Raw genomic sequence first — 15,186 nt, 5'->3', positions numbered from 1 at the left:
ATCCATTCATCAGTTAATGGACATTTGGGTTGTTTCTACCTTTGGGCTATTGTGAATAGTGCTGCTATGAATATTCATGCACAAATTTTCATTTGAACACCTATTTTCAATTCTTTTGGGTATATACCTAGGAGGTGAATTGATGAGTCATGTGGTAACTCCATGTTTAACCTTTTGAGGAACTGCCAAACTGTTTTCCAAAGTGGCCACACCATTTACAATCCTACCAACTATGTATAGGTGTTCCGATTTTTCTACATCCTCACCAACACTTGTTATTTATTGTCTGTTTTGTTTTTTGTTTTTAATTTTAGCCATCTTAGTGGATTTGAATTTGTATCTCATTATGGCTTTGGTTTGCATTTCCCTATGGCTCATGTTAAGCATCGTATCCTGTGTCTATTGGCTGTTATCTGCTTTTCCTTTTCTTTGAGGCACTTTTGGTCACACAGAGATTTTAAATTCAAATGCAGTTTTGATTTAAATATGGACAGATGAATAAATACCACATCAAAATTTTAAGTGTCAAGATGAATTTTTCAAAAATAAATGGTATTAAAAAAGTAAATCTATTTCCTATATTTATTAAAATAAGTATAATCCAGTCAATACTTTTTTGATTTTCCAAACTGTGGCATATTCTTACTGAGCATTGCACTTACCGTGAAGAGCTCCTCTGGGGGCTTATTTCCGTCTAGCTCAATGAGATACTGGGAATCGTGCTCAGCCATTACTTCCTGCAGATAGTTGAAAAGAAGCCTCATCATTCAAGATCATTGGCAAAAGATCAGAATCTTAATATACCATGAAGAAATATTTAAAGCTAAATTATTTGCTTTATACATGACATAATAGATGTTATTTTCAGGAGAGCTTTTACAAAAGCCTAAACTAGTCTTCTTACCATGAATTTTACTCTCTTTCTGTTTTTTCCATTTTTTTCTACAGTGAAGTCTTAGAGTCTTTCCCAATAGAAGTGTTTTGGGGCATCTATCTCTCTGTGTATATTCATAGAATAATTTCTACCAAGCTGCTAGCTGAAAAATGGGGTTGGTTCATTTCACTTTTTATTCCCCTGGCTGTGGGTGATGTTCAGTATCCAGATATCCATCTCTGTAAACTGCCAAACCATAACCTCTGTGCAATTTTCCGTTAGACTCTTTCTTCTGCTTGACATTCATGGAGAATCTTTAGCCCTTATCTGCCATATGGTTTGTAAATGTTTTACCTTGCTATGATTTATCTTTTGACTTTGTTTATGGTATCTTTTACAATATAAAATATTTTTATGATGAAATCTGTTCTCATTGTTTCTGGATTTCCTTCCTTGCTTAAATTAGATTTTCTCTATCTCAAGGATATATTCATATTCTTGTAAATTTTCTTCCACTATTTTTTTACTATTAAAATCTAAAATCCAAGGGATTTTATTTTTTTACATTGGCAATGTTGAACTCTATCTGAGTCTTGTGTTCCCAGAAAGTAGGGATGGTGGGGAGATAAGACCCACCTCTACCTTTCCTCAAAGACTCGGTTAAGATCCATCTCTATCTTTTTTCATGATTCCCATAGGACCTGAGGATGGCTCCCTTGTTTACCTGCCTCCATAAAACCCCAGCCCCCTTACTTTTCTTTGAGAAAGTTCTCCTTAGTGAACATTCTCCCTGTTGCAATAGTCTGAACAAAATCATCTCCTTAAATGTCCAGTACATTTTGTCTTTCGTAATACTGTGCAAGGTTAGGTTCTAAGTATTTCTTTTCTTCTAGACAGAAGGCACATTATGCCTGCATTATTTATTTAACCATAAATAACCATGTTCTGAACAAGGAAGTACATTATGCTTTTCTGCATTTCAGATACTTTCCTTAAGCTAGATTCTTAAGAATGGACTTACTAAGTCTAAGGGTAGGAACAATCCTAAGGCTAAAGATCCTATACCAGGTCCGACCGGGAGTCAAGCTGGGATTCGAAGACAGGCAAGAATGAGGACTTAGCCTTGGGTTACTCCTGAAGTAGGATATAAGCCAGAAAATGATGCAAGTTACTTTGCTCCCACTTGCTTTCCTCATGTCTTTTGAAGGAACACTGAATTTTGGTGGTATTGGCCTTCCAAGTGAATTGACATCTCAGCCAGGTCAGAGGAGACTGGAATTGCAGGATCATACCTTTGAAGGCTCTCCCACCTCCCTCCACACACACCAGCACCTTGGAATTACCTTACAAGGCAAGCTATATACTATTCAGCAAGCATCACCTAGGCCTAATGTCTAGGTTCTTGGCTTTGAAATTCTTGCTCTGCTGGCACCAGGGCACTCAATTCTTATCTATGCTTTGCTGCAGGGCTTAGAATTTTTCCACTTCTGGGCTTTTTTCAGACAAGCTGTCTAAAAACCACCATACTAATTTATATTCCTTTCAGCAGGGTATGACAGTGTTTGCTTTACCATATATACTTGCTAGAATTAGTAATTCTTATTCCTTGTTCATCTTTTAAAATTTGATCATGGATATATCTCTTAATTTAGATTAGCATTTCTTTATTATCAGTAAAGCTGAACATTTTTCTACAGGCTTGTTACCCTTTTGTCTTTCATTTTTGTGAACTGTCTGCTCATATTTCTTGCCCATTTATCATCAGGAGGGTGAGACCTTACAGGTTTTAGAAAAATCATTTCTATGACCTTTTTTTTTCACACTTTAAAAATTGAAGAATAGTTGATTAACAATGTTGTGTTAATTTCTGCTGTACAGCAAAGTGATTCAGTTATACATATATATACATTCTTTTTCTATATTCTTTTCCATTGTGGTTTATCACAGGATATTGGATATAGTTCCCTGTGCTATACAGTAGGACCTTGTTATTTATCCATTCTATATACACTGGTTTGCATCTGCTAACCCCAAACTCCCACTCCATCCCTCCCCCACCCACCCTCCCCTTTGTTAACCCTGTCTGTTCTCTATGTCTGTGAGTCTATGACCTTTTAATATATCAAAGCTTTGAATCTTTTATCATAGTTGATGTGGATATTTTTCTAGTTTGTTGTCTTTTAATTTGAGTGAGGTGTTTCTTAAAAAATTATTTCCAGAAGCTTTACATGTAATGAAACTGAAGCTGTCATTCTGTTTCCTTTGTGATCTCATCACTTGTTCAGCTGACCATCTGTTAAGCATTTACCACTCGCCAGAATTTGGGCACTGCACTGGGCATTGGTGATGCTAGGATGTGAGACCTGGTCCCTATCCAACCCCCTGCCCATGAATATAGTTTTCTAATCTTCTGAATCTGATATTAATTATGCTTTATTTGATACCCAATGCCAGCCACTTAAGGAATATGTAGAATATTTTTGTTGAAGGAGAAAGAATATTATAGATAGACATGTAAATTACACTTAAGAAGCTATGTTTAAAGGCCAGGGATGGAAGAATAAGAAGGGAGGAATCAAAGTCATACATAAGAAAACAAAAGTACTGAATCATTATGCTGTACACCTGAAACTAACACAGTATTGTAAATCAACTATATTTCAATAAAAAAAGAAACCAATTTGATTCTCATTTTTTGGCAGGGGGGTGGGCAGTGGGAATGAAAATGATCCACTCATTTGTCTCTAAAAATATATAAACATTATAAAACAGCATGAAACAAATTATTTTAGTTTCTCTATCAGATGGGAAGAGGTAATTTGAGGACTGTTTTTTATTTTTCTTTGTATTTCCATTGCTTAGCATGGTATCTGGCCAAATACCAGATAATAAATGTTTGTTGAATAAATCTCCCACACAAATTGGGCAGAGTCTACCCTGGATTTTTAACCATAAAAATATGCTTTTCAATAATCATAATTTCAGTAATCATACTTTTAAATGCTAATTATTTTAATTAAAATTTTCCTATTATAATATATAATGGCCTTATCATGTTTACAAATAATCATCTTTGAATGGGATAAACAGAGAAACCAGTCTGGGATAGCTCTTCTTTAGACTGCAATTTAACTAAATTAACAATTCCTTTTAGAATAAAAGATACACCTTAAGTGTACATGTGTTTTGATAAACCCATAAATGCTTTCACAAAACAATCTCTTGACATGGACTTTCCAACCTCCAACCATAAATAAATTCCCCTAATGACTTTTGAAAAATGCAATTTTCAGCAACATTTCTGCTTCGTAAGAGTAAAATAATATTGTTCTGTGAAACAGCTTTTGGAATGCAACCTTATTCTGGTAGCATTTTACCAAGCTCAAGAGGAGGAGAATCAGGCAGATAATACATGAAGTGAAGAAATGTGAAAGTTATTTCAGGGATAAAACACAAATATCAACATTCCCATTTTCAGCAATACATCTTGTTCTTACTTCTAAAGGGTGAAGAATTATTTCCTTATAAAGTTTAACAGTGTGTTCAATATTTTCCAAATAATCCTCAGGCCTCTGAACTAGATGTTGAAGAATTTCAGCCACCACCTGCATTTCAGCAATAAATGCCTAAATGGAAAAGATGTTAAATATCTTTATGTTAATCGTTACTTTATTTACAAGTCATATCCCTCCCTCCTTATACCTAGATGCCCTTTTGGGATGAGAAGAAGGGAGAAGGGGAGATTAGCAACAGGGTTTTTATTTTAGAGAGATAGAACACCCCTGAAGTTCCTTTATCAGATGGAATAAAGCTTTAAATTGACTTGGATACTTACTAATTTCTTTTTGCTCCCCAATAAGTAGGGAAGAGAAAAGGAATAACATCAGATTTTTAGAGACAAAGAAATTAGATTTTCTATGAATACCTGAGCTTGTAGCTCATTCATTCATTGATTCATTCATTTAGTAAAGCTTAAGTGCCTACTCTGTGCCAGACACTGTTCTAGGAGCTCGAGAGATGACAGAGAACAAAACTGGGGAACAGAACAGAACTGAGCCCTGGGGCTCAGAGAGCACATGTCCCAATTGAGGAAGACAGAGTATAAACAAGTAGACAAATAAATACATCACAGGTTAGGCTGTGGTGGTAAGAGCTAAGAAGAAAGATGATGCAGGGGAGAGGGGATGGAGAGTGATGGGAGAAGGTGGTCATGAAAGGGTTCTCTGAAGAAGTGACATTTGAGTAGAGCCACACAGATTTCTGGAGAAAGAATATTTCAAGGCAGAGGAAATAGTATGTGTAAAAGTTCTCAGCCCAAGGCCTGGTAGGCATTCAATATCATATTTATTGTCTTATTATCATATTTATTATCTTAATTACAATGATATGCTTTATTCAGGGTAAAATGACACACTTTTATTCCTATTTGCTGTGAGGTTTACCTTTTTTAAAAAATCTGGTATAGATGCTGACTGTTATCTAATGCCTTATTTGCACAGGGAAGATTATTTTATATTTTTAAATGGGCTGTCTTATATTAACAGTTTTTTGAAATTGAGATGTAATTGACATATAACATTACATTAGTTTCAGGTGTACAATATAATGATTCAATACAGTTGATCTTTGGGCAACGTGAATTTGAACTGCATGGGTCCACTTATAGGAGGATATTTTTCAATAGTAAATACCATACTACTATATGATCTGCGGTTGTTAGGATGTAGAACCGCAGATACGGAGGTCTGATTGTAAAGTTAACTTGGATTTTTAACTGCATGGAGGGTCAGTGCCCCCACCCTGGAGTTGTTCCAGGGTCAACTGTATTTGTACATATTGTGAGATGATCACAATAAGTCTAGTTAACCTCCATCATCATACATAGTTACAATTTTTTTCTTGTGATGAGAACTTTTAAGATCTACTCTTAAGTGAAAGAATGAATGTCAAAAATTCATTTAACCTATTAGTGAGGGAACCAGCAGGATGACAAAGCTGAAGTATCTATAATAACTGAAATCAGAGTGCAAAGTTTGATATCCTGCTTAATATCCTACAGGGCAATAAAACTGTAGCCTTTGGGGCTTATCTTTTCCACTAGACAAATGATTTGCGATGTAGCCATCTACAAATTAACATCTGACTTCACAGACTCTAGGCCCTAATAGAAATAGTATTTATTCATAATAATTTACAAATTATAGAAATTATTTTAAATTATTAAACATTATAAATAAATAAATTTATAATAGAAATCACAGGTATATTTCAGTAGGGCAAGGACTGGCAAACTATGACCTGTCCCACCCCAGTGGGCTAAATCCAGCCCATCACCTATTAACAGATTTCTTTATATCAGTTTTCCTCATTAAGTCATGGTAGAAGATTCTTTTGAGGCCCTATTGCATTATGCTTACTAGTACTGAATTTAGGATTGTTGTATCAACATTATATGTGAAATTGTGCTATAGCTTTCTTTTCATGTGCTCTCTTTGTCAGAGTTTGAAATCAGGGTTATTCTAACTTCATAAATTGGATTCTGACTGGGCTACCTTCTTCCCCATATTACACTTGTCTTACATTGTTCTAACTCCTCACTCTAGCTTACATAGTGCTTGACACATAGTAGGTGACCAGTGACTCTCTGTTGCTATGAAATGAAGCAGATTAGCTGTCAGGATATGGAGGGACTTCCATACTGACAAGAAGGATGACCTTAAACTTGATGACCTCTACATTATGATCTAATGGTTCTTGAAAACATAAAATATTTTTGCTACTTCCTCCAGACTAAATGAAAACTTAAAGAAAGTGTAATTTTCTCTAGTAGCTGCTAATTTTTATTATTTATACTATCATTTAATTTAATTATAGCAGTTTAAAAGTGTAGTATCTGGTATGGGGATATTACCTCTTCTTCTTCTTGCTCTTCTTCCTCTTCCCTTTCCTCTTCTCCTTTTCCTTCCTTTTGGGCTTCTTTCTTCTTTTTCCTATGACTCTCAATGACTTCAGGATCCCACTGATCTCTTGTGAATATGTATCCTGTACTACTGTGCTGCCTTTGCCCCGAAATTCTTTGGCATAAATCATAGTCAGGACACTAAGGAACAACATTAGTAATTACACAAAACATTTTGAATATGCCTTTACTTCCTATTCACATATTATGCAGTATATAAACTCCCAAATTCCTCAAAACCCTGAGCAAATTCAATACTGTAAATGGCATTTTGAATCAGATTTTATCATCTACCAAGAGAGGCACAAGATACAACTTTTATGCTATGACAACACTTTTCTTTACCCAAAAGTAATACATGTGAGAAAGTATCAGAAGCTTTAAGATTAAAAAAAAAAAAAGAGGGTTAGAATAACCCTCTTAGTAGAAAGAGCCAGAGAAATAGAATAGAAAATCAATTTAGTCAGCAAAGGTACACAGGAGGATTCTGTCAGATTAGTTTGAAAAGGCTGAGAATGGATGAAAATGGCGGAATAGCCACAATCTTCTGACAAAAAAATATATCTTGTATTTATAGTATTTACTATCATTTACAGCTTTATGGATGAAGTATTTCATAAAATAGCATCAATGAATGGGACCTGAAAGGTCATCTAGTTTAGTCTAACCTTTTCATTTTGTAAATGAGAAAACTGAATCTGGATAGTAAAAAAGGCCAAAACCAAAGTCTATGAGTAATTTTCTCATTTCAAGTGCTTCCACGTGTGTAATATTTTACTCAATTCTTAAACTAACCCTGTAAGAGAAGTAATACAATATTATGATTAAAGCCATTTTGCAGATCAGAGAAGGACTGCTCTGGCAGGGTAAGGTCACAATGTCATGAGGGGAAACAACAACTCGGGACCAGGTCTTCTGATCTGTAGCCCACCCTCTGTGACACATTATTAATGATAAACTAAGGTTTTGAGCTATAAATCTTGCTTTGAATATTTTTCACGATAAACTCTGGATGACATTCTATAGTAGTGATTCTCAAACATTAGAGTGTAACTGTATACAGAGGACCGTAAAAAAAAAGATTTCTGCTTCCCCTGTGATTTATTGTCTGGAGTGAGGCTCAGACATTTTAACAAACATCGTCAGTGATTCTGATGCCAACAGTTCATGCATCACACTTTTGAGAACCAAAGGAAGCAAGAAACTTTAGAACTTTTCGTGCTCATTTTCTGATTTCTTCAGACTACTTCTACATGGAGATGGGATGGGTATTTACTGAGGCAAGACTTTTATTTAGGGTTTCTAATTTTTTCACAAAAAAAGATCTCAACCCATTCTGGTAATTAACAAAACCACATGTATATTTGCCCTCATTTGGCAACCCAGAATACCCACATTGTGGGTCCTTGACAAAGGCTATTGTCTCCTGTTTTCACTTATAGGAAGTGATTTATTAATCTTAGGGTGAATCTGAAGGTATGCCTGGGAGCAGTGATCCTCAAACTTCAGCAGCAACCGCGTAAACTGGAGGGCTTTTCAACACAGACAGCTGGATGCTACCCCAACAGTTTCTGTAGTTCTGGGGTGCTCCCTGAGAATCTGCATTTCCAACAAGCTTCTTGAGTGCTGCTAATGCAGTTGGCTCTCGGACCAAATTCTGAGAACCACTGCTGTAGTAGATCACAGGCCCTTAACGTTCTTTTTTTTTTTTTTCTCAGTATACAGACCTCTTTGGAATATGATGAAAGCCATAGGCTTTTGCTTCAGAAAAATGTCCATACACATAAAATTTGCATATAGTTTCAGAACGTTCATGGATGCTTAAGGATTCATGGATCCCAGGCTAAAAACTTCTGGTCTAGAAATCCCAGACTCTATCCCCAAATAAGGCCAAACCATCAGAGAAGTGTGTGCTGTACTGAAGTTCTATCTCACATGAGGCCCTCTGATTATGCCCCAGCTACCTGTGGAAACTGCCATGGACACCCACCATCACACAATATCAATGGGGTTAAGGACTTCATTCTCTACATTAACAATCCTTTTGCTGAGACCCATGTAAGATATAGCTCTCATTTTGTTTTTCCTGAGGAATGGCTTGTCTTTTCATGGGCAATGTGAATTTTATATAACTGGTCACATTTCCCCTTCTGCTTTGGTTCATCAAACTTAGAACCAAATTTATGACCCAAATTTAGTGAGTATTTGGAGCCTTATGGCCTGTATATCTGTGTTCTTATTCCACCCAGTCTTAATTTCCTATATATGTGTTCCATGGCCTAGACTTTATATTTGGTTTCAGTTAATTGTTTGAGATTTTTTTTCTTCTCTCCATTATACATATGTTCACATGGGTGACATTCTGAAGGTCACACAGGGATTTTGATTGGCCTCTGACCATGACATTGGGCTGGGGCTGCAGATGACACCACACCCATCACTGAATGCCACCTGTCTCTCACAGCTAACCCAAACACACCACTGAGTCCCTGCACCTGAGCTGAGGACCATCTAATTTAGTTTGAGTTGTCAAACCCTTTGGGGAATCAGGCAGGGTATTGTTATAAACGGTTATCATTCATGTTCATATAAACAAGTGGTCCTCACCTCACTGCATTCTTACCACAACCCTATGAAGCAGCAATCTTTGTATCATCTTTGTGAAGAGGAAATTGAGGCTCCTAAATGTGATTTACCATGTTCTACAGTTGGTAAAGGAGAGAAATGGGAACAGGACCAACCCATCAGTGTTCTTTAACATTTGTACATCCAAATCATTTGTTCATTCTTTCATTTTATTTAACTGGCAAACGTATTAGGTACCACTTATTGTGCTAGTTGAGGTTTACAGGAGTGAGACATGGTTCCCGCCTCCAAGTAAGGCAGAGTCTAGAAGAAAATGGACAATTACAATACAGTGAGGTAAGATGATAGAAAAGAGCAACATGAACGGTCATCAGAGAAGTATGTAACTTTCCTGGGATGAAGCAGCTGTGGGGGAGAGAGAGAGGGAGAGAGAATGAGAGTTAGTTAATGTTTGTGTTGGTGCGGAGGGGTTGGTTTTTGGGGAAAGTTCTACAGAGATGATGCCTGAACTGGCGTTCAAAGGATAACTGTGATGAAGCCTGGTGAAGAGGCAAGGAGGTGTTTCCCGTGGATGGAGCTACAGGTGCAAAAGCACGGAGGTATGAGAAAGTATAATTCAGACCCTATACCTGACGCATAAATTATTATTCTCCTAACTCCTTAAAACAATTAAGAACATTCCTTGAATTTTACTATCAAAAAGAATGGTTATCTATACCATACTAGAAACACAACAAATATTCTTACCTTAATATTGATTATAATATCAGGTTTCAAATTTAAATTTCTAATTAATTCTAGTTGCTGAAAAATAGTCATGGCATCCTGTGAAAGTGATGGTATTTCAGTGATAACATAGCCTGTAGAGTAAAACATAATTTTAAAAGTTTTATAATATTATCAATGTCTGAGAGCATGGATTTATTATTATTACTTTATAAAAATATCATTTAGTTATTGATGAATACTAATGCTGGTCTTAAAATCATCTGTCAACATTTAAAAATTAATAGTTAATGTTACTGCCACATGAAGTATAACTCTGAATAATGTTTTTCTGACAATAAATAAAACCATTGGGCTAGGAGGAGACATCTTTAAAAATTCCAAATCAATTTATTTTAGGCACATGAGGTGCCTAGAGAAGGAAATTCCATGCCACTAATTCTTTACCTCATGTTAGGAAAGCTCATATGATGAATGGTAAAGGTATATTATAGTGGGTTGCATGGCATATTATTTTTATTTCTTGAATTAATATTTCATAATACAATGGAATATATATGTATATGTTTATATTATAGAGAGTAATAAAGTACCCATGTAACCCTCATACATTTTAAGAAACAACATTATCTATGATTTTGGCTTAGTACATTTATTGTCTTGCATCCCTACCCAGAAACCTGTATCTTCTCATTGAAATTCACCCTAGATACCATCATCATATTAGTTTCCTTAATATATTTCTTTAATTATGTCACTCTCTTGCTTGAGAAACCTTTCTCTTGTTAATAAATTCTTAACTCTGTCACTGGGAATTAAAGGCCTTCGAACAAATTTTCTGCTGTTTTATAGAATATTTTTTTCTTGGAGGAACAACTGACAGACAAATTATGGTTATTAAGCTTTGATTTTTGGCAGACATTTTATAAAAACTGAATGGAGTGAGGCTGTCAAGACTGACCAGTGTCTCCTCTGGGACATGATGGCTGGCATTAACCCCTTGGTCTGACACATTGCAGTAGTGGGTGCTGTGGTGAAGGGACTGCATGACTTAGCCCTAGATTGAATTCAACCTTGGATAATTCCAGAGACCAGTCAGTCCCTAGAGTTCATGCCCTCCCCTTCTAAGAAACAAGGGATTACACAAGACCTTCCTCCCATTCCCTCTGCTGCCAGCACTGCCCACATTTGTCTATTGTAAGTGGATGACAGAAAGATGCTTGGCACTTTGTTTGCTGTGCTCTCCAGCACCCTGCCCATTACTACAACCACTGCCACCGTCCTGAGAGCTTATCAGGCATTCCAAGTGCGACTGTTCGCAGGCATGCCAAACCTTGGGTGCACATGTATATTTGAATGAGTTTCATACTTGATCTCTTCCCTGGTGGAGGCAGCAGAAGAGTGGGTTGTTTCCATGGGGTCTGGCTTCTCCTGATAGGCCATTATTTGGGTTGCCTTAATGTTCTGAGCAATGGATTTGGGGGCTCTACCCATTGAGAGGTGGCCAGTATCATCATATCCAGACCCTGGAAATCTGTCTATGGAAGAGTTGCAGCAGAGACAATTACGTCGCTTGTTTATCTCACCTTTGAAGATTTACAGTGGAATAACTTAGTTCTCTGGATCCAATTCTGGGAAGATCTCAGGGGGATACTTCTTAGAGCTACTGAGCCCACTGTCAACCTCTCTAATCCCAGAGACATGTTGTGAAGATGGAAGCATAGGTGAGGGTTCCACCCTCCGTCCCACTTCTCCTTGACACCATTACCAAGCCCTTGCACTCCATGCTGAAAACAGAGGAATGGTAGACCCCACGCCACTCCTTGCTGGAAGGTTCTGCGTATACCATCATAGGCAGAATAGGCACTTGGCAGGCTAATGCCCAGCCTGCATCACCCCCACCAAGGGAAAACTCAAAGACTGTTCACACCACAGCCCAGGGGAAACCAACAGGCCCATACCGTCACTTTGCCCCCGCTTCCTGGCACAGTGAGAAGAAGCAGGTATTCCCTATAGCCACAAAACTGAAGATGGTATGCTACTGCTTTTAGATCGAAGTGTTGAGAGATTCATGGACATTGGGTAGCTTAGCGTCCAGCCTGCCCTAATAGTCATCTCACCTCAGCCCAGCCTGGCATGAGTGGCCATATTGGTGACCAGTGACTTACAGTACCATCCACAATGTGCTATATACCTGGGGCAGGGACTGCCCAGACCAGGGCTGTCCATCACTCACTGAGGAAAATGATTTTTTCTGGAATCTAGAAGGAGGATGCAGAGAAGGGCTTCTCAGGGTGCCCAGGAATTGACTCTGCCTTTTTCTCTCGGGTGAGGATACAGCTCATGGAAGCTGATTTTGGCTCAAGGCCAACACAGCATGACAGGTTGTGAATGAAAGGATTATAACTATAGATTGTGTAAATTTTTTCTAAATAGTGACAGAACCTCCAAGTATAAAAGGGCTCTGGTACAGAAAAAAATTAAGATTGGATCTGGCAATACTTTACTGACAGCACATTATCTGTCTTTAGGGATCTTGTAGTCATCAATTACCCAGCCTTACCCAGCCCCTGACCCAAGTTAATATCTCTATTTTGAAAGTCCATCACTTCCAATATTGCTTCTACCATCTACCAGGCTACTGGGTAAGACCAAACATCAGAAAGAATCCTTGCTTAGCAGAGGGTTTCAAACTGTGTTTAGCAAAGTGCTAGGTTCCAAAGAAATTCCTTTGGGGCTGCTGTAGGACAGGTGAGGGGAGGCTGGGCAGAAGGGGCTCAAGGTCCTGCCTTCACTGTAGCCTTTAAATGAGCCCAGTTGTGCATGACTAGACCGTGGCCATGCACTTGCATGCTGATAGTGTGGCCCTCAGACTCAAGAAATCATTTATAGGGACTTCCCTGGTGGTGCAGTGGTTAAGAATCCGCCTGCCAACGCAGGGGGCACAGGTTTGAGCCCTGATCCGGGAAGATCCCACATGCCATGGAGCAACTAAGCCCATGTGCCACAACTACTGAGCCTGCACACCACAACTACTGAAGCCCACATGCCTAGAGCCCGTGCTCCACAACAAGAGAAGCCACTGCAATGAGAAGTCCGTGCACCGCAATGAAGAGTAACCCCCGCTCGCTGCAACTAGAGAAAGCCCGCACGCAGCAATGAAGACCTAATGCAGCCAAAAATAAATAAATAAATTTATATTAAAGAAATCATTTATAGCACTCTGCCTCTGCAAGCTCTCAGGATAACTACCAGTATACAGGAAGTCTAGGGGAAAGAGGAATACATTAAATGATAGCAGGGGGTGCAATCAGCAAAATCCAGAAGGTAGGAAACTCTAAAAGACAAACAACCAGTTTCTTCAGCATAGAAAACACAAAATGATGGAAAGAGGTAGGGGCAACTTACAGATTAAAAGGGACTTGTGACATACTGATCAGTAGCAATATGTGAAACCTGGTTGGTTGGATCCTGCTTCCAAAATCAAACAAACAAACAAACAAAAAAACACCAACTAGAAAAAAATATGAGGCACATAGTGAAATTTGACAATAGACTGGTTAGTAGATGATTTATTATTAATTTTTTAGGTATGATAATGGTAATGTGATAAATTTTAAAAGCGTCCTTATCTTTCTGAGATACAGACTAAAACATTTACAGATGAACTGATACGATATGGATTAGCTTCAAAATAAAGTAGGTTGGGGGGGGATGTATGCAGAGGCATAGATGAAATAAGATGAAACAACAGTTGTCATTGTTGAAGCTGGGTTTTTGACACATGGGGGGATTTTATATCATTCTCTCTACTTTTGCTTGAAATTTTCTGTAATAAGAAGTTAAAAGGGTTATGAACACTGAATGGCCTAGCTGAGTAGATTTATTTTTCTCATGTTTTTTGCTTTCTCTTTTTGCCAATATTTATAATTTATGCCATTTTTTTGTTGCCATGTAAGTCACTCTAAATTTTCTCAAGAGGTAAGGTGAGGTAAAGAATAAACAAAAAGATATTTGCCTATCTACCTTTATATATACATTTTCAGTTTCAATCATTATACTTTTTGAGGTCATTTATTGACCTATGTTGGAATTCCAGGATTGTCCTTTTTACCTTTTTACTCATTTTACTTCCCACATTCTGGGTGTTTTTCCCAAGTTCATCCTCTTTATTACTGATCAGTAGGTAGATAAATGGATAGATAGATAGCGTATTTATATGAAATAAAGGAGATGACATCTGGATATATATCTATATATGTATGAATAGGTATAGTTCATTCTGTACATAATCTATATATAGATCTTTCTACCTATAGACATAGATGATATACATATATATATATATATATGGTCTTCAGTGACAAGTCTGCTGCTGCTATTTCCACTATTGACTTTCATTGTACTGCACTTTATATTTGTATTCCTGTATTCTTAATAGTGACAATGTCCTCTTTTAATTTACTGAGAATGTAAAGCAGGTCTCTAAATTTTTCTTCTCTCATTCAATAAATCCATTTCAGGTGGATGATTTTCTCCCAAACACATTTTGATTCTTCTTCCTTCTTTTGCAAATGCCATAGAGTTTGCTTTTTTCTTTTTAGTCATTCCGAACTTCAGTAGTCTTTCTTGAGAAATTAGGTCCAAAGCCCCTGCTCAGCATCCGTTTGAGGGCAGGGAGATTTCTTGGGTCCAGAGTCAAAGGGTAGACTGGATGAACAGGCTACAGCCTGCCAATATCTGGAGCCAGAGGGTAAGCCGGTGTCATTCTAGTTCCCATTCCAGCCTTATTAGTGTGGATTAATGCAGAGAAACCTAATCATTGTCAGGACTTAGTAATAAAACTCAGGGTGAATAGGAAGGCAATCAGCAGAGGCTGTCAGCACTGCATCAAGGACCACAGCAGATTTTTGATGCTTTTGCTAGATAACACATTACTAAAAGAAGATTGAATCATATAAACTTAAAATTTGAAAACAAATGTAGATTCTGAAGAATAAAAACAAGTGAACAAGTAAATAAAACTATTGGAGTTGCTCAA

The 15,186-nt window shown here is 37.4% G+C and overlaps 1 protein-coding gene across 2 annotated transcripts in view; it reads right to left on the bottom strand.

The window, feature by feature from the left end:
• Positions 1-15,186, bottom strand: part of AK9 (adenylate kinase 9) — a 119,211-nt gene that overhangs the window by 93,766 nt on the left and 10,259 nt on the right. For both annotated transcript variants that reach the window (XM_059941422.1, XM_059941421.1), the window contains exons 6-9: positions 10,167-10,279; positions 6,786-6,974; positions 4,372-4,500; positions 663-737 (exon numbers count right to left, since the gene is read on the bottom strand). In XM_059941422.1, the coding sequence (XP_059797405.1) occupies positions 663-737; positions 4,372-4,500; positions 6,786-6,974; positions 10,167-10,279 (506 nt within the window). The remainder of the gene's footprint in view (positions 1-662; positions 738-4,371; positions 4,501-6,785; positions 6,975-10,166; positions 10,280-15,186) is intronic.

This window comes from Balaenoptera ricei, chromosome 12 (genome assembly GCF_028023285.1).
Source record: "Balaenoptera ricei isolate mBalRic1 chromosome 12, mBalRic1.hap2, whole genome shotgun sequence".
Taxonomy (NCBI): domain Eukaryota; kingdom Metazoa; phylum Chordata; class Mammalia; order Artiodactyla; family Balaenopteridae; genus Balaenoptera; species Balaenoptera ricei.
The sequence above is the reverse complement of the archived record's forward strand: the minus strand, read 5'-3'. Positions and strand labels throughout refer to the sequence as shown.